The sequence below is a fragment of the Carassius carassius genome, chromosome 26 (assembly GCF_963082965.1).
Source record: "Carassius carassius chromosome 26, fCarCar2.1, whole genome shotgun sequence".
Classification (NCBI taxonomy): domain Eukaryota; kingdom Metazoa; phylum Chordata; class Actinopteri; order Cypriniformes; family Cyprinidae; genus Carassius; species Carassius carassius.
In genome coordinates this window covers 18,397,790-18,418,134 of record NC_081780.1, presented here as the reverse complement: position 1 = coordinate 18,418,134, position 20,345 = coordinate 18,397,790, and the positions used below count along the sequence as shown (strand labels likewise).

The following is a 20,345-nucleotide window of genomic DNA, read 5'->3' as shown; positions in this document are numbered from 1 at the left end:
CTTTGTATTGAGAAATGCGCGCAGACCTACGTCACCAGTCTATTTGCCTAATCTTCCCGGTACTTTACACCGCGGTGGAAACGCAGAAAGCAACAGGTCTGCGGGGAGAAAAAAAGTTCCTGGGAAAAAAAGTTCCTGGTACAAATGTTCCGGGTAATTTCGGTGGAAACGCGGCATTAGGTGGTGCTAAAAAAAGTACCAGCTAGCAGGTACTGTACCCAGTGGAAAACCGCCCAAAAGTGAACCGTAACGAACTGTACCATGCCGTACCATGCAGTGGAAAAGCACTATAATTGCAAATAGCAATGGATTATTTATATATATATATATATATATATATATATATATACACATACTAAGTGAAAATAACAGCATTTTTAACAATATGCTATTTACACTAAGTGTAGATAGTGATAGATTCTATTTACACTTAAAATAGTAGGATTTTCTGCAATTTATACTACTTATTGCAAATAGTGGCAATTATTTGCACCTCAGTATTATAGTACATCATAACACAGTATGCAATAATAATGTATTGAGTGTAAATTATTATTTTAATTCAAATTATTAAATGGATGCCACTTTATTGGAACAATCAAGCCTTCCCTATACCTATCCTAACCCTACCCAATACTTTATTTTCAGCTTTGTGATTATTTACTTAATTTTTTAATGAAAATAAATGCCTTTCCAATGTGATATGAGATTTTAAAAGGGAGAAAAAAGTTTGGTAAAAGGTGGATTCGAACCCAGGTCAATTGCATCAAAAAGACTAGGGTACGCATGTTACAATTTTTGCCACTGAAGCTGACAACTGTTGGCAGTCTTTTATAGTTTTGACCATCATTATCACACGTTTGTGGGTGGGGCTAGTGTAAACAGCCTCTGGCAACAAGGAGGGATATTTACACTTGCAAATAGACACTCCGTAACAATATACTGTGAAAAATGGTATAAAAATGTATTTCACTCAACTAACCCTAACTCAAAAGACCATGTTTAAAAAGGTCAGTTTAATTAGCAATGACAAATGGAAGCTTGTTTCCACCATAAAAAATTTAAAACTTGTGACTTTTTATCTCACAATTCTGACTTGTTTCTAAGAATTGTGAGATATGAACTAAATTTATAAAAATAAAAAGTTATTAAGTCAGAATTGCAGGATATAAACTTGCAATTGTGAGAAATAAATTCAGAATTGTGAGATATAAACTCGCACATCTGAGATTTTTCCCGCTACATTTTTTTTCGCAATTGTATTTCTATATCCTGCAGTTATGACTTCTGAGATATAAACTCACAATTGTGAGTTATAAAGTCCAAATCAGAGGAAAACAACTCAACTCACAATTCATATTTTCAAGTACAGTTGTGAGTTTATATCAATTACAATTGATACAGATTATAAAAAGGTAAGAAAGCGATGGTTCTTTAAAGAACCTTTGACTGAATGGTTCTTTGTGGTACCAAAAATGTTTTTTTAAGCACCTTTATTTTTAAGAGTGCAGTTCGCAATTGCTATATTATATCATGCAATTCAATACTTATTGCTCACAAATGCAAGTATACATCACATAATTCTGAGAAGCAAAGTTAGAATTGTGAGATAAAATTTGGTATTTTATTAGGTATTCAGTGGCAAAATGGGCTTCCATAAAAACCTCCTACTTAAAATATTCTACTATTGCTCCAAAGATGAATGAAACTAAATGACATAATTTCCAAGATTCATGGGTCAATCAGCTTCATTAGAAAGTGTAGTCATGCTAGTATGATTAGCAGTATGGCTATGCTTTACCAAAACCACCACTAACTAGAATAAATAAGTCTGGTCATATCGGGTATTTTATCCGCTATGCGACTTACTTGTTCTCACAGTACTGCCCATAGTAGTCCTGACTGCACTCGCACGTGTAACCGTGAGAGGAGCTCGGCTTACGAACACACGTGGACAAATGCTCACAGGGGTTCAGATGACATGCATCAACACAGTCTTTGCCAAAGAAACCTGTGAGTGACAGAAAGACAGAAAAAGAAAAAGGATGAAAGAAAGAAATTTGATGAATGTCTTCTGAGATCAGATGCGTCTGTACAGATGCAGTGAATGCGATGCAGGTGTCAGTACCGGGGTCACAGACGCAGGTGTGTGCATTCCAGTCATCTGTGCACTGGCTGTTGTCAGGGCAGATGTTGGAGTCGCAGGGGTTGGCTATATCGCAGCCTTCTTCCACGTGGATCTTTAATGCCTGCTGCATGTTGATGTTAGCTGTGTTGGTGGCAGTCTCCCCCATCCTGACACCCTGTGACACGTTTGCATAAAGTCAGTCACTTTTCAATCATTCGTGAGATTTAATATAATGTTGTCTTACAAGATTATACACGCCTTATGCACCAAAGCCAAACTTGACACATTGATTGCTTAAACACAGATAAATGTTTATGATATGAATACATGAATAAATACAATAAATATATTGATTAGAATAATTCCGCTAGGATATTATTAATATAACCAGAAATATTATGTACAAAACAATTGCTTAATTTTTTTTTTTGTCCTGTATACTTTTTTTGTCAAGGATCAATGTATTACACATTTATGATTCAAAACAGCTACTGTATCATGCAAGTTGAAAGATTCAAAGGCTTCCTCTTGGCCTCACCTGCATGCATCCCTTAAAACCCTGCTCGACACTGTTACTCTGTCCCAGAAGTCCACCAATGAACAGACTCTTCAGCTTGAGTCCAGGCAGCTGGTTTCCGATCTCTGCTGACTTCTGAAAAGCATGGAAGACTTCAGTAAAGAAGTTTTAGCAAAATACTGTTCTGTTTTTTAAGTCCACAGAACTCACCATAAACATGTCGTAGTCCAGGTACACATTTGCCATGTACTTTGTGTCCTTCCCATCTTTGCTACTCCTCAGCTTCACAAGGAGGTGATGCCATTCCCCGTCATTCACTCGGACTTCTGGGAAATCCAGCGTGGCCACTTTCTGCTCCCCCAGAAGTACTTGAAACCGCACATACTTGTCCCTTATCTTAGAACAAGTCAGGAAATGTTTTAAAATGACAGTCATACCTGATTAGGAAATGGTATAAGAATGAATTTGCATCAAATAAGAATGACCTGTATGACATTCGACACTCACCAGAAGGTGTACTTGAGATGAGTCTCCAGCGTTGACTTGCATTAGGGTTGCGGATCCAATGCTTTGTCTGGTGCGAAACATTAGGCTGATGTACCAGGGCACAGCGATGGTGATATCAGGGTCGTTCCATGACACAATGGCACGACCATCAAAGTGCTGTGGCGAAGGCATGACTGCAACAAAGTAAGAAGCAGTTTATGACTGACTTCATAAAAGATAAAGGCTTTTTTTTTCAGGAAAATTGAGACTTTTGGCTCTGAGACACATATTTAAAAGAGTGGAAAAGCCTTAAACAAATCAAGACTTATCAGTGACGTACTCCCGTCTAGTGTTTGATTTGTGTGCAGGCAATTTAAATAGCAGAAGTATGATGGTATGGAAATGCTACAGTAGAGTCACAAAGTCAAGTGAGGACTGGAGAACCCTTCAGCTATAAGCCCTGATCACTGGCAGAAAGAGTGTGAAGAATCTCTACACTAGCACAATCCACGGTTCCTGCTGCTGCCTTGAAATCACTCTGTTATAGAAGACATTTCCATGAGAGAGAAGCAAAGAATTAAAAATGAGACTTGCGAAGTCTTAAAAAGTAATATTACATTCACGCGTATGTTTTATTTTCTAGTACCATGCTCTGGAACTTGAGCTTTATACATAAATTCGATAGTCATACATACACACTTTCGGCTTAACCCATGATTCTTTAAAACCTGTAATATTTCTGAAATTTGAAGATGCATAATGAACCAACGTATCACAAATATTTCCAGACAACACTAACATGACTGAAATCTGAGAGGTCACCAAGGAACTGCCAGCCACTGCAGGCAGAATGACGTTTTTTACTAGAGATGGACATTCTATCTGTGCTATGGCAGAAGAGTAGAGGTGATAATATCTAAATCACGCTCTGCCCGCTCTGGAAACACGCCATTAGCTCTAAAACAGTGCTATCCTGTAACGAAAACAAACCGCAAAATTGGGGCTACTTCAGGCATCCATCTAATCAGTGTCAAAAATAACACCCTTTCCTGGCAGGCATGCTTCCCTGCCAAAACATAAAATTGGAGAAGGCTGTTTCAGTCAACACGGTTGTTTGTTAGATGATGATATGACTTAAACATCCAGAATTTAGAATAGAGTGCTGCCCAAACAGGCCTGTGGCGGGACCTGAACAAGAACAGCGTGATTCATGCTATCCCCTCTTGTTTGGGTGTCCCAAGCCTTACAGAAATTCCAACCGCAAAAAAACGGCCAGTGGCAATGTCAAGTACACTATCATTTGGGTTGTTCAAACACATGCAATCACACCCACTTTCAAACACAACTTACAATTAATCACAGTGGAGTTGTAAAGTAGTGTGTACAGTCCTTTTGAGTGTGTATCAGAATTGACTGCCAAAGTCAACTGTGACAAGCATGTTTTTTTAAAGCACTGACTTCACAAACCCACCAAAAAAATTTGGTAAGAACAGAAGGACCTGTACTTCCTGTAGTTGTGAGGAAATGTGGGAGCAGTCATTTTAATCTCTGACAGTTGCTCCGAAACTGACAATTAAACTCTATTTAATTGTTATGTTCTAAGATTTCTCATTTTGTGCCAAATCTCAGACAGCTTTGCAGTATCCTTAACAGAGATGGCAATCCCAGAATGCACTGCAACAAGCTTGGCAGAAGAGTTGAGGGAAAACTATTAATATATGTAATTTAGGGCTATAATGATATTAGCTTTTAGATAATAGTGGATCCTGATAGAACTCACAGTAATGAAATTATCACAATATCTAAATTATCAGTCATATTCACCTTTATCTTTTTTTCTGGCCATTCAATCACACTTCTAAAAAAAGTGTAGAAAGATTAAGATAGAGTTTAGCACTAGATTATTCATTGATATTAGCATATGTGTAATAAATATATGACATCAATATTGTAAAAATATATTATATATATTTTAAAAATATATAGCGCTGTTATCAGTATACTGCTACATTCCCCAAATATCACTCATTAGCCAAAATCTATTAAAACTGGACTATTTCACCCAGTATCAGTGTGTTTGTTTATTACATAATCAAACTGTTACATTAGCATCATGCTAGTGTATCTGAAGTTGAGAAAAATACTTATATTTCATCAGTTAGTGAAAAGTATCAATAAAAATTCTTACATTTAATAAAAATATATATATTTTACTTAACATTTGTGTTTTGTCTACATTTATAATAGTAAAAAGGTGTTAGCTTAGCAACAAGCTAACATCAAACATTTTGTGAGAAACTTTTTTTAAATTTTATTTTTTTAAATGTTGCCTCAGCACATTATTATCTGAGGATTTATCTATCATATAAATCTGAACCTTACATCTGTTTGCCATTTGATTTGACCCAAAGGACCACAACATCAGGTTGTAAAACTAAAGCATTTTTTTGTTGTTGTTGGCACTGAGTGACTACATTAACATGCAAAGTAAGGTAAGGTAAGGTAATTTATTTATAAAGCACAATTAAAAGTAGGGGCATTATTGGAAATACACTGGCAATGCTCAGAGTATGTGGAGTATATATCCGTAAGGTTGATTTGGGGCTGTAAAGGAGAGTGACTGATGCTTATCTGCAAAGACATTTCCCTTTCAGGAAACACCATCACATTAAAGCCACTGCCTGCTTCCTTTAAGTCCATGAGCAATCAACACCCAGTCCAAAATAACAAACGCATACACGGATGCTCATCGCATGCATGCACATGCATTCATGTCCACTGGCACACTACCAAATAGTCCCACCTACCCTGATCGCAGTTCTTGCCACCCCGGCCTTCAGGACAGTCACAAAAGTAGGTGTTCCACTTATTTTCACACTGAGCGCCGTGCTGACACAAACCCTCATAGCAGAAGTTCTTCTTCGCTGGACAGCCTGACAGTGCAATAAATATATTGGTTTTGAGTTACAACAATCTAAAAACAAGTTCACAATATGATTTTGAACTGTAATGGTTTATGTCAGACCTTCAGTGGTGCCGTTATTGGCGATGTGACTGGCCATGTCAATGGATTTACTGTCAATCATCAGGTTCCTCATGCAACCCACAAAGTCACGGTTTCGTATGGGGAAATCCTCTGGAAGGTTGGGCACCCCGCCAAGCAGAAGAGGCCCAGTGAGATCCAAAGACCTGAAGAGGGAAAACAAAACTTTAAAATGTGCCACCAAACTCTCCAACAAGTTAATGGCATCACAATTTAACAAGTTGTCCTGCTTTCTACTATCTAAAGCCTAAAGTATACTTTGGTTTTTGATATGCATATGCTAGTATATGTGTAGATTTAATGTGCATCAGTACAATATGCACGATTTTTCATGTGCTTTGAAGTTTTTACTAATTAGTTGGTCCAAAAGTTGCCCCTAGAAAAAAAAAAACCCAAAAAAACACTGGAAACAGCAAAAACAACATTCCTCTAAATTAGTGAGCACTTGTGTGAAGGGCTTAAGAACTACTCACAACTTTTATTTCTCATAACTTCTGGAGAGAAATAGTGCAGATACTTTACAAAGATGAACCTTTTTAGTGCAAATTCGTTGAGTGCCTGTGTTCCTAGATGTTATCAAACGCAGAACATTTTGTAAACCTATGCATTCAGTTGTATGAATACCTTAAAGAACAAATCATACTTCAGTTTTGATGCAAACTAAGGTCTGCATGCAGTTTACTTATGCAGTTCACCAATGTTACATGAAAACCTATTGTCAGTTGTCACCATTTTTTATTTTTGTAAATAAGTCTCTTATGCTCACCAAGGCTGCATTTATTTTTATTAAAAATACAGTAAACTGTAATACTGTTTAACATTATTACAATTTAAAATAGCAGTTATTTATTTTAATATGTAGTTTTATAAAGCTGTTTCACATGATCTGTCAAAAAACATTTTAATACGCTGATTTGGTCCTCAAGAAGCATTATTATTACCATCACAAATGCAAACAGTTGCATATATACAGTAAATAAAAAAATTGGTCCCAATACGAAAGTGTACCAGACCATCTGATCCCCCTTAATATAAGCTTGATTAAAAGCTTTCTAAGACAGAAGCAAGACAGGTGAAAGGGGGCGTGACCTTCCTTAACCAATCTGTCAATCACAGTGTCCATGACAACAGAGCCATAGGGAGTGGAATGTTGCCATGCAGTATAAAACAGGTCGGTGCTTATCAGACTGGAGCGACGGGTTAAACCTTCTCATTTATCTGTTGTTCTTTCTTTGAAGTGTTAATGCACAGCCCTGTTCCAGCATGCAACATCATCTGATGCTGCAATTGCCACTTAAAGTCTGAGAAGATCCTTCACAAATGAAAGATTTTTGGACGTGTGTCCTGAAGGTCTATGAATGGGCGTGAGAGAGTTCACAAAAGCGCAATTATAAATAATTACCAAAGGCTGATTATCAAGGAGTTATTGTTTGATTTACGAGGAGAGAGGGGTAAACTCACTTCTTCTGTCCCGTCTGGGTGCCCTGGGCAGCACAGGAATAGTTGCTGATCTGACTTCCGAAACGCACAGCCATGGCGATGTCACAGTCGTCCACCGCGACTACCGCCACCTTCTCATCCGACGGCCCTTGAGGCAAACCCAAGTGACTTATCTTAGGCTGAAAAGAGAAGAAATAAGAAAGATAAGTTCAAGATTCAAACCGAAAATGGATGAGCACAGATTCACAAAACACATTTTGAAACTAGACTGTTTATAATTTTTAGTATATGACAATGAGAGTGTTGTTTGTTCCTGCAAAACTAGCAATACTTTTTATGTACTTTCAACTACCCTTGTGAAAAAGGTTTGCATAATTGTATTCAATGTACATTTTCATGACAGTTTCTTTTACATGCTTACTTTTAATCAAGACTTTTAAAATGTGCACTTTGTAATATTTTACTATATTTTGAATCATTGTTTAATAATCTTTTATCATGCTTAAACAACTACACTTTTTGTGTTGACTCACTTACTTTAGTTCGTGTAAAGCACTTGATTATAATTTTAACTATAGTGTGATATTCAATATTACATTTAAAATTATGGTCACACTTTATTTTAGGGTCCAATTCTCACTATTAACTAACCATTAACTATGACTTTTGCCTCAATTAACTCCTTATTTGTTGCTTATTAATAGTTTATAAGGTAGTTGTTAAGTTTAGGGTATTGGGTAGAATTATGGATGTCACGCAATATATGTACTTTATAAGCACTAATAAACAGCCAATATGTTAATAATAGACATGCTAATAAGCAACTAGTTATTAGTGTGAATTGGACCCTATACTAAAATGTTACCAAAATTATTATATTTTAAATGCACTAAATGCAACTGCAAATATATTGAAATAAATGGAATAAAAGTTTCAATAGATATAACAAGTGTTGAGAAACGATTAATCGGAATTAATCACATCCAAAATAAGTTTTTGTGTACATATTATATGTGTTTGTACTGTGTATATTTATTATGTATATATAAAGACACACTCATACAGTATATATTTAGAAAATATTTACATGTATATATTTATATTCACATATTCTTTGGGATGCGATTAATCGTGATTAATCATTGCCTAGGATAATAATAACATGAAATTATATTTTAGTTTACCATAAATGTTGGTAAGTATTTTTGGCAGTACACGCTAACCATATTTCAAAGACATTAGTGATTATGAAATGACTTAGAAGGATGTACTTAAGTCCTACTTAAGTGGGTCAAGCTAATGATATTTAATATAGATTTAAAATAAAATACATTTTCATTTCATTGCAAATAAAAGTGCATTTAAGTGTCAGTTCTTATAATGCATAATATTTACATAATAAGAACTCTTTCTCCTACAAGGATACACAAGTAATATGCAATGAGGTTACACAGCAAATAATCCTATACATCTCAAGCTGTGTTGCATTTTCTTTTTAGTGTTGTAAAGTGAAAAAGACAACAGATGTCAGGCTCTTGTAATAAGCTCATCCCATTTAATCAATAATATCTATAATATCTGCACATTTCAGAAATGTTTCAGTTAACACCTTTCATGTAATCTTTACGTGATGCATTTCATTTTGCATAGAGACTGCATCAAATCTCAGACTTATTTTTGTCCCAGCAAGATTTATGGACTGAACTACTTTTGATAAATCTCATTTCAGAAGTCTATTTCATGAGTATGTTGCCAATGTAAAGATGACTCCGGATGTTTACAGAATCCTTTGCACACATCGCTCACAGATCAAAGCGGTTTACAGGAGATATATCTATGTGCCATGTGTTGGCTCTAAACACCTAGCACAGGGCAGATCTGGGCCATCTGTGTGATTGTGTAATGCACGGCAAAAAAAGTGACAGTTGGAAAGTAAAGTTGTGTTGTGTGTAAGCATTCACTCCCAGCATGGCACACTTTCCAATGCACAGCAGCTTTATCTATCACTGCCACTCCTACAGAAATAACTCTTTCCTACTGCAAAAGCACTCACACTTTCCATTAGGTGACGTCTAAACATTGTGCAATTTCAGTCTATTTTTCTTTTTGCCTTCCTGTTGCTATATACGTATATGAATATTTATCTCAGTGTTCGCTTCACCTACTGACACACAAAGTCCCAGGGGTTGATTTTTTACTAATACTATCAGATTTTAACCTTATTTGATTACATTAAAATCATTTAGAAGTTATGCAATTATTATAAAAAAAAAAAAAAAATCAACTTTTCAAATGCCTATTATTTATAGATTTTATGGTTACCCATGTCCTGGACCAAAACTTACAATCTTAAACTAGGCTCCATAAAATTGTACCTAGGAAATTATACTTTGATTAAGAAGATTACAATTAAGACTATTCATGAAAAAAAAGGAAATGCAACAAAATTATATTTGACCTTGACAATTGTAAAATACTACTGCTACTACTATTAATAATAATAAGAGTGACAAATATGTCTTAATGTTTAAAATTTAAAAACACAATGACCAAATAAAAATAAAACATCTTTCCAACTTTGTCTGTTTGTCTGTCAATCTGTCTAGCCATAGACATATTTCACAAGTTTCTCATGGGGATGTGAAAAGGTGAATCGAATGGGAATTCCTTAAAGGGTGTGGTCTCAGACACAAACCCATCAGGTACCAGCATAGACCAAAGCAGCTTCTAAGATCTTGAAAAAAAAGTGGGGGTCTGTCTTTTAAGGGAAACACGCTGGGCAGGTGAATTTTGCTGAATTCATTTGGCCTGTTTCCAGCAGGATATGAGGGTGTGAGGTATTATTCAGATGGATATCTCTGCTCATGCTGGGTGCTTTCAACCCGTATCTGGCTCATAATCTGGAACCACTTGTATATACTCACTTTTTAAAACTTCTATGGTGTTTTTTTTTTTACTTATTTACTTATTTTTAAAGTATTACATCTAAATCATATATTTAAGATTTGTATACTTTTTTTTATTATGTTAATTATGTTAAGATTTACATTAAAAAATTAGAAATGTAATCTTTTTATATGTAGGATTTTAAGTTTAAAGTTTGATTCGTTTTAATTAAATGTACACATTTATATTTAGATCCAACATTTAAGATTTAACTTTCTATTTGAATATTTAAAAATATAATTAGTTGAAATTTATGTCTGTGGAAATCTCTATCTCTATTCTGACACTCATGCCACATATTCAACTTGGGAACTGATTTTATTTAATGGGTCTCATTTATTATAAATAGCAACAAAAATAATAATAATCTTTTAAATTGTTAATGCGTCCATTCCTATATGAACTGTTGCATTGGATTTATAACTTAAGTAAGAATGGTTTAAAAATTGATTTATAAAATAAAAAAACACTATATCACCTGACTTTGATCATAATAACTGTGTGCCTTGTACCGTACAGTACAACACAGTCAACAAGCGACCAGGTCAAGTACATTCTCCCCACTGCCTTTGATTTAGTAGCTCAGCTTCATGCTGCTTGATTTCACCAACTCATTTATCTGACCTCTTAATCAGTGGAGTAGAAGAACAACACTCCAGCTGCCCAACACTGCAGGAAACCACTGTTTTTCTGAAAGCTGCCATCCGAAAAATCACAAAAAGCAATGATAAGACACGGTTCACGATTTGCTGAAAGAAACCAAATGTATTGTATTGCATTAGCAGAATGACCTTGAACATGACTTCAAAATGGACTCTATTTACCTAGTACCTACATAAATCATTAGTGCGCGTTATTCCAAAAACAAGTTTTTATAATGTTTCATCAAAATATAATGTCTTGTTTTTTTCCGTTTACACTGAAACGCAACCCCAGAGTTTTCAGACTAAATGGGGTCGACTGCATTTTCAAAAGTCTCTGTTTTCGAGGGTCAGAGTAGTGTAAACGACAGGCGCAAAAATGATCCGTTTTTAAACGAAAACGCACTAGTGTAAACATAGCCTTAGACTTTGTTTTACTTGGTCATTTAGCTCTATTCCTATAGGCAACACACAGTTTTCATACTCCAATCAAATTCTGAAGGATAAAATAATTCCCACCCTGTTTCTTTTTATATACTTTTTTCGTTTATCTCAGAAATACACGTATATCACAGTACAGAGGTTAAACAGGTTGCAGAAGGCAATTAACGTTTACTTTATTATGCATATCTTGCTAATGAAAAATTATTGTAGGTGTGCAATAAAAATGGATGCATATTGCTTATAAATATGCACTTCCATAGCACAGAACACTTTATGGAGGTCTCACTTTGTATCATTTAATGTCATTTTGAGTATTAGGACTTTTGGCTGTAGACTTTTGCATCTTGACACATCCGAGCACAGTGTAATACATTGTTGCAACTCGTAAAAATCTCTGTTTGCTCTTCTTTTACCTCACTGCTCACTGTCTAGGGTAAACAACTGAGATAGATCTCACTACTGTTTCTTGCCTAAGGGGTTGTTAAGGGAGTGTTAAATCCTCGTGCGTCCGGGTGCAATTTGAATCAGATTAGCCTCGTTTGCTCTTTTCGTGGTGTAAAATGACCGACAGACCTAAACAAAGACTTCTGTGTTGAGACAAGACGCCATTACCCAGAATCCCACTAAGTTTCGCTGTTTCCCAGACCTGCGAACAAACAAATTTTCATATATGCTTTTTGAAATGTACAAAAATATCCGATCAAATGAATGACATACAATGTTTGATGACTAAAGCCTATTAGCCTAAATATCACTAATCCCGCTTTGAACTTGTTATTCGACTTTTCCTCTGCTCTTTCTCTATGAAAACCGCTCTGGTACGGCGGTAACCTCACCAGCAGAGGGTTTGTTGGGGATCGTATCAGATCTCTGGGGGTTCTGGCTAAATGCCACACATTACTGGCAGAACAGAAAACAAGCTGGGCTCCAAACGTGCACCTCAGGCACAGATGGGAGCGCTGTTTGGGCAGGTACCACCAAACTGTTTTTATGTAGACTGAAGGTTTTGTACACATACAGATTCCTGTCAGCTGTTTAACAAAAATATTAGCTATCAGTGTTTTACTAACGCAGTATTTTAGTCAGCGTCTGGCTGCATACCACGCGTCCCCCAGTTTCTTACAAAGGCAGGTGTAAGGTTTCCACCTCAGGCTGCTCTGCGCATTAAAACACTGCATATGTATGTTTTGCTATGAATTAATCTGGATCGGGGTGTTGTAAGTGTGATTTTTTTTCACCCAAACATCTCCCCTATGTGATATGGCAGTGAGGCAGACTAATGCAGGTGATTTTATCCAGGTCAGCAGATGCGAGATTTGGTTTCACGGCGGAGTAGGTGGTACATAAACGGATATATGGGAGAAATGAGGGTTTCTCACAGGTATAAAAAGTTGCCAAACTGATATGGATAAAAATATATGTAGATCTCTACAATTATCTTTGGTGGAGGATACTGTATTGTCATTAAGACTGTCATTGGTACAAATATTATTAAATCATAATACACTTAATACTGTATTTCTGAACTCATTCATATTAGGGCTCAGATTTACTAACAGTCTTTTGCCGTTTAATTAGCACTGTCAGGATTTACTAAAGACGGGCATTGAGGAGTTAGCGCTAAAAAGGCGTGGACACAGTTATTTTTGCACTTGACCTTTTTGAATATGCATTTTTGGGAATTTCCCTTTTTGACGTAAAATGGGAGGGCAGTATTAAAATGAATCTCGCAACGCGATTTCATTACGTTTGCGCTCGTCAAATCACTGGTATTTGCGCCATTTTTTTACACCCAAAAACAAGCATGTCAAACAATTTTAAGCTTGAAATGGCTGCAATTATTGTTGCTAGGATGAGGCACCATAGAGAACATAGAGCGCGTAGTAGAAGGGAGAGGTTTATTTTCACATGTATTACTTTATTTGGAATCCTAGAAGAACACATTATGCGAAGCTGAACTTATCTTTATGCTAATTTGCGCTGTATTTAGAAGTAAAATCTAATTTCCATAATGACAAACACAATCTGTGTTCTTTAATTCTCTCATTGTCAGTAAACTCGCACAAATTTCCACGCCCACCGGTGCTGTTTCAGAACTGCGCTCTCGCGCTAATTTGCCATCTTTGGTAAAAAAGTCTTATTTTCGTATTATAGTATTAGCTTTTATTTTTATATTTTCAATTATAATTCTAGCTTGTTTTAATAACGGTGCTTTTGTAATAATAATAGTGCTTTTAATAATCTGCTTTTTCATTTTTTATATTAATATTTCTTTTTAGCTTTAATTTAAGTTCTAAATTAAGTTTTTAGTCATTTAAGTCTTTCAACTTAAACTTATTGTTTGAGATTTTTTTAAGTTTACTATTTTCTTTTTTTTTTTACTTCAGCTTCATTAGCTTTTTAAAATTAAAACATTAAATAACAGAATTGAAATATTATGCATTTTCTGCCTATACTGTCTTTTTCTATGTATGGGGCAGACTCCTGAAATCTACTGTTGTGGGTGTGTTTGCATTATCTGATCTGCATGATACCTTTTGTTAGATGAATACTAAAACAGTGCTTATAGTTTTTGCAGATGCATGCGCAATTCGGTCATAATAAATTCCCTCTGTGTGCACTCATTTGTTAAGGCAGGGTGCTGCCTCCTGCACCCCCACCCCTTGGTTTCTGGGTAATTCATCTGTGAAATCAGCTTGACCTTTTAAAACTTTTCTTAGCTAGACTTTGACTGATTGAAACTTTTGATTTATATGTATATAAATATAAATATGAAGTAATTTAAGTCATTACATTCATTATATTATGAATATATATTATTCATTATATTATGTATGTCAAAGAGAGTATGAAGTTTCTTCATTTTTAAATAAATGAACTGTCTCAAAAGGATTAGTTCACCCAGAAATAAAAACTCATCATTCACGCATCTGAAAGTCAATATTTACTGCGTGCAAATCGAGTCAGTTTTCAACTGTTATCTGGTTTTTCACATATAATCTTCTGATAACTGCTTAATCTTCTGATAAGTTGTATCGTTTTTATGGTGCTTTTACAACTTCATTGTAACTACGTGGATAAAGAACAACACAATGGTGAGTAAACGATAACCAATTTTTTTTTTTTTTCTGAGTGAACCATTCCTTTAAAAGAGGCCTCCAGCTAAGGTTTTCTCTTGCGTGTTGAAATCTCCCGTCACTTCTACAGACGGGTCTCTAGAGACGGAGGGTTTGCTGGAGCCATGGCAACACACTTGATCCCAACAGCTCCTGACAGAGGATGAGGTCAGAGAGAGAGAGGCTCGCTCAAACCTTCAGTTCACCCGAACAGACCGGGGGGAAGTATTTAGAAAGAATGGCTTTAAAAAGAATCATATCACCGAAAACTGGATTTTCATGTTCTTTCAAAATCAACAAGATGTTCTAGATTTACACACAAACACACACAAACAAAGCGTGACAAAACAAAGACATGATTTGCAGTCGCACACTTCGTAATGTCTTTCATTTTAATTAATGTATTAATGTAATAAAAATGTATGTTTTATTTTAAAAATGGATTGGTTCCTTGTGCCAAGAAGACCAAGTAGGCCTGCCCCCCGACTAAGGATTTTTCTTGTCAACCAGTTGCACGTTTATATTAAATTGATTTATATAATAACCTACTAAACCATCTTTTAATATGCATTTAATTGTATTATAGCCTGTGTTCCACGCTTAAGCGTGTGCTTGAAGCTTGCCGCTAAGCACCGTCAAAAGTGATGATTATGAATGCGTCAGGGAAAAAGAAGACTTTTTTAATAAATTGTTACTAAACTAGTGCCTTCTCAGTCAGTATTGGCTGCAAACACCAGTGCTGACTCTCCATCTCCACAGTAATGGACGTGCCTTTAATAGAGAAATGCAACTTTTCATACGGACTACAAAATTAAAGAACATTTCAAGCTTTTATATATATATATATATATATATATATATATATATATATATATACATACAAAGCTGGGTAGCTTACTCATGAATTGTAATCAGTTACTGATTACAGATTACATGACAAAATTTGTAGTCAGTAATATAATCTCTTAGATTACACATTTTTGGTAACGTAATCTGATTACTTTTGGATTACATTTAGATTACATTTGTGCTAACCCTTATTTGATGAACCCTTATATTGAATTAGCCTAATGTTATACTATTTTGACATATACAAAGAAAAAATATATGGCACAAAATATATTTAATTCACCAACAAGAGCCACAATTTTTTTTCAATGCAATGTATGGACAGTTAATACTTACAAAATACTAACACTAATGTGCCTTGCTGTTATTGTTTGCTAGTAACGCTGAATAAAACTTATAATTAATTACTTATAGTTAAGTAAATTTGGAAAACAGCTACACTACAAAAAATAATATTGAAAAACATGAAATTCACAGCAATATCACTGCCAGGTTAAATATTTAATCTAATAAAACACTAGAAGTGTATATGAATGTATCAATGAAAAACAAAAACAAAAATAGTTAAGTGCAAACATGAATTTTGAAAAAGACTAAAAAAGGAAGAAAAAAAGGAAATTTAGGAGAATTAATGAATTGTGAACAACTTATTACCATTGTGTCAATAAAATGTAATCATGTAATCCATAAAAAAGTAACTGTAGTCTGATTACGAGTATTTTAAAAAGTAGTTTACTCTAATTACAAGAACTTGAGTTTTGGAATCTGATTACGTAATCCAAATTACATGTAATCCGTTACTACCCAGCTCTGTATATATATCAGGAAATAATAAGAACATTTCTCCTTAAAAATAATCACAAATGAAGTTTTGTTCCTTTTCCTAATCCATTAGCAGTATTAATAAATCCAAACAGGCCTGGCATAACTCTATGAGAAACTCGCTCTAGAGATGTTTGACCCTGTTTGGGCACATTGTACATCTGATAGCTCATTTACAGAGATCAAAATTGCAGTCTTAAGGGTACATCAATGTTTCTGCTCTGAGCAAGGTTCTTAAGTTTCACATTCTCAAATGATCTGTTCTGGACATGTACTGTTCAGCCCATCCAGTGTACTACAAGCCCAAGAGTAAGAATCAATCACCGATATGCGAACGTGTTTCTTAGTGTTTCGACTGCTTACACAAGTCAGTACAGGAAAACACGACTGTAAACGGCCCTAAATGGCTTGTGTTTTCCCCAGAGGGACAAACTGAGCTCGGGGTTTGACAGTAACGGTTGTGTGGAAGCCCTGGAGTTCAGGTAAAACTGCTCAGCTTTCAGATAAACCCGCCGCTGCTGCCACTGGCCTGTCAGTTAAATGGGAAGACAACTGTGTTATGAGGGATTAGTGCCGAATGTCAATCAACAGATTGGGTTACACACAAAACTACAAAACACCATAAAAAAAAAAAACTGATGATAGAGTCATCTTACACTTTCGCATTACTTGTGAAATATATTCAGGTATGCCAGCTTTCTCAGAGCTGTGAATGTGGGTATGTTAAGCTGTTCTTTTTTCTTTTCTTTTTTTACCCCGTTGTTCTTTTTTTACTCATTTTGAACCCATTCTTTGTGTCACATTTTTTTTTATCATATTTTAAACTTTAGGATTATCTCTCATTTAAATATATTCATATTCAAATAGCAATTAAAGTATTATATTATTTAATATATTTAAATCCTCTCATGTGGTCATTTAAGTGGAAAACAGTGGGGAAAACATGGCTTGATTCTTATTATTTTAACAGAATTTTACTGTATTTACTATATATATTTTATTTATTTCTGCTTTTCTCCTGAAAAACCTTCCTTTATTAAATATATACATATAAATGCACACACACATTGGGATTTGTGGTTTATGGGGACTTTCAACAAGCACAATGGTTTTTTTTTTATTATAATATTATTAATAATATTATAATATATTAATATAATTTCTTATTCTGTATGATTTATAAGTCTTGAATTGCAGGGACACCAAAAGTATCCTCATTAATCACCTTCACGTTGTAATACCTATGTTATACCAATGTCATTATACAAATTTGTGTCCTCATAAACCGAATAAACATGCACACACGAACACACACACACAAGGGTAATTTTTACAATAGAGTAAGTCTAGCTTAAGAGATGCTTTAAGGAAATATGCTAATTATTTCCACCACACACATACACACACCCAAACTTTCTTTCTCTCCTCTGTGGAATTGTCTAGAGCAGGTGTCATGGCAGAATCTATCTGTGTATGACTGAATGTTGTGCGGTACGGGGTGTCTTTGTCACACTGATCTCCTTCACTATCAAACAGTATTACCTCAACCGCCCTCTGGCTGTGTAAACCTAGAGCTGTGAATAATTCAAGGTAACTGGCCCTAGTTCACACACACACACACACACACACACACGCCCTCAGGACATACACATAGCACAGTGTTGTCGGCTGGCCTACGGGACATGGGGACCACTTTTAAACTCATCAGTCTCAATAACACATCTCATTTATCAATGTTCGGCCGTGTTCCAGACGGTGAGAGATGGACGTGTGCTTTTGTCTCGTGCTACGTGCGTAATCTACAAAACTCGCCTTTAAGAAGGAAAAGTGTGCAGGTACAAAGCCATCTCTTATTTCAGGTGCTGTCCACTTCTCCTCACCAAACAGGTTTCTGAAGACATTCATGTCCCATAATGAAACTCTTTACAGTCTGGATAGACCAAACCCCAAAACTATGATGAATACTGAATTACAAGAAGATCGTACAGATTTTGGCCAATATATACTAGACAAACTGCTCACACTTTATTTTAAGATCCATTTCTTGCTATTAACAAACCATTAACAATGACTATTGTCTGAATAAAATACTTATTAATAGTTAGTAAGGTAGTTGTTAGGTTTAGGTATTGGGTAGGATTAGGGATGTAGAATATGGTTATGCACAATATGTGCTTTATAAGTTCTAAAAACAGTCAATATGTTAATAATTGGCATGCCAATAAGCAACTAGTTAATAGTGAGAATAGGTCTCTATACTAAAGTGTTACAGACAAGCTACTACACTATAATAAATAGCATTATTTTTCATTCATATCCCATTTTAATGTGCAGAATATTATTAACTACAAGCAAACAATTCAACACTAGAGGCAGTAAACTCCAACAACTTTTGTTCTTTTTCAGACAAAGGATGATTTGCAGGTCCACAGTTTCGATTAATAAACCTGATTTTCACACTTGAGGAACATCAGTTCGGCATTAGTTAACACAATCAGGTATTGGGTGTCGGGTATCAGGTTGGGTTTAATGTTGGGGATATTTCCAACACGACAAAGCATTAATTTTTGCAACACTCACCTGAAGCAATGTAATAAAAACAAAGCAATAAGCGCCTATATCAACATAACAAAAATGTGGCAGGGTCACATATTGAACCCGCGTTTTAGCGCCACTCACTGGACGTCACTTTTGAACTGCCTCGAAACGTGCAGTAAGGTACATAATAACGGTGTTGCAGAAATGTATTTAAAGGCATGTATTTCCAGTGAGCCTGGGTTGAAACAATTGGTTATCTAAAAATGTTTTATATATATATATATATATATCTACTGGAGAAAAAGCACTCCCGAAACGTTGCCTATCAACTCTAATGGGTACAATCATTGATTTGTTCTCAAAAAGTACCCAGACTTCGCAGAAACTGACCTCCTTCCTGTACACCACAGTATGATGAATGAGTAGGTCAAAACGGTCTGTTCTAAAGTAAAACAGACCTGATCGTACATTCAGCTCGAGTGCATTCTTCTAGCGAGAGCTTTCTGGAGTGAATGACAGCTGAATAGCGGGTGGAAGAAGATCTACAAACCGAAGAAATCAGCAGTCATTCTTGATCAAATCTGCACTAATCTCCTCAAACACTGTGCCAATTATCTTACTACTGACTGAAGGCAAGACAACAGAAAACAGCTTTACATGGACAATTGGTTGAAATTTAGATCATCTGTACTTATCCTGAGTGACTGGATGAATCATTTGTACTGTAAATTTACTAATGTAAATGTCACATACTAATTCTTTCTAAATCCATAGCTCTGTGGGGGAGATATGAAACAGGTCCATAGCTTATAAGAAATCAGTCTGAAACCTTTAGGAAATTAAGGAGTTTGTCACGTTCTACACACATTTTGAGACAACCAAAAGAAGACAATAATACCTGGGTAAAGCTCTATGCATTCCCATTGACCTCAATGGCAGTTGCTTGGTTGACGCATGAAGTGCTTACAATTCAGCCATCTTTGCTCTTTGACACACTGATCAGGATACAATTTTTGAGCTTGTAACCTGGAACTAGTCACATTCAGTGAAGTTTGGAAGATTTGGAACAGTCGAGACCTTTGGGTTTGGTTCGGTTTGCACAAATTCTCAAATTAATCCTCAAACTCAAATTCAAAACTAGAGACCACAAGAACTCAGTCAACTACAAGAACTCAGTCAACTGTGTCATATCTTCTATAGGTACGCTTTCAAGCAGAGATTTGAAAAAGCAGCTGCTCTTTACAGCTGCACGGAGTGCAATGATGTCATTCTTCCTTCCTCTACAGGGTGTGAGTGCTTACTCACTGTGTTTGTCTCATCCTCTCTCCTGACCCATTTCCCTCTTTAAAGCGTCTGGGTGATCCCAACACCTTTT

At 35.5% G+C, this 20,345-nt stretch overlaps 1 protein-coding gene across 5 annotated transcripts in view; it reads right to left on the bottom strand.

Annotated features, from left to right (window-relative positions):
• The window catches only part of celsr1a (cadherin EGF LAG seven-pass G-type receptor 1a), an 81,880-nt gene that overhangs the window by 19,583 nt on the left and 41,952 nt on the right, over window positions 1-20,345 (bottom strand). For all 5 annotated transcript variants that reach the window (XM_059511494.1, XM_059511492.1, XM_059511493.1 and 2 more), the window contains 8 exons: window positions 7,636-7,793; window positions 6,157-6,320; window positions 5,939-6,064; window positions 3,153-3,325; window positions 2,856-3,041; window positions 2,667-2,780; window positions 2,129-2,303; window positions 1,870-2,011 (listed from right to left, as the gene is read on the bottom strand). In XM_059511494.1, the coding sequence (XP_059367477.1) occupies window positions 1,870-2,011; window positions 2,129-2,303; window positions 2,667-2,780; window positions 2,856-3,041; window positions 3,153-3,325; window positions 5,939-6,064; window positions 6,157-6,320; window positions 7,636-7,793 (1,238 nt within the window). The remainder of the gene's footprint in view (window positions 1-1,869; window positions 2,012-2,128; window positions 2,304-2,666; window positions 2,781-2,855; window positions 3,042-3,152; window positions 3,326-5,938; window positions 6,065-6,156; window positions 6,321-7,635; window positions 7,794-20,345) is intronic.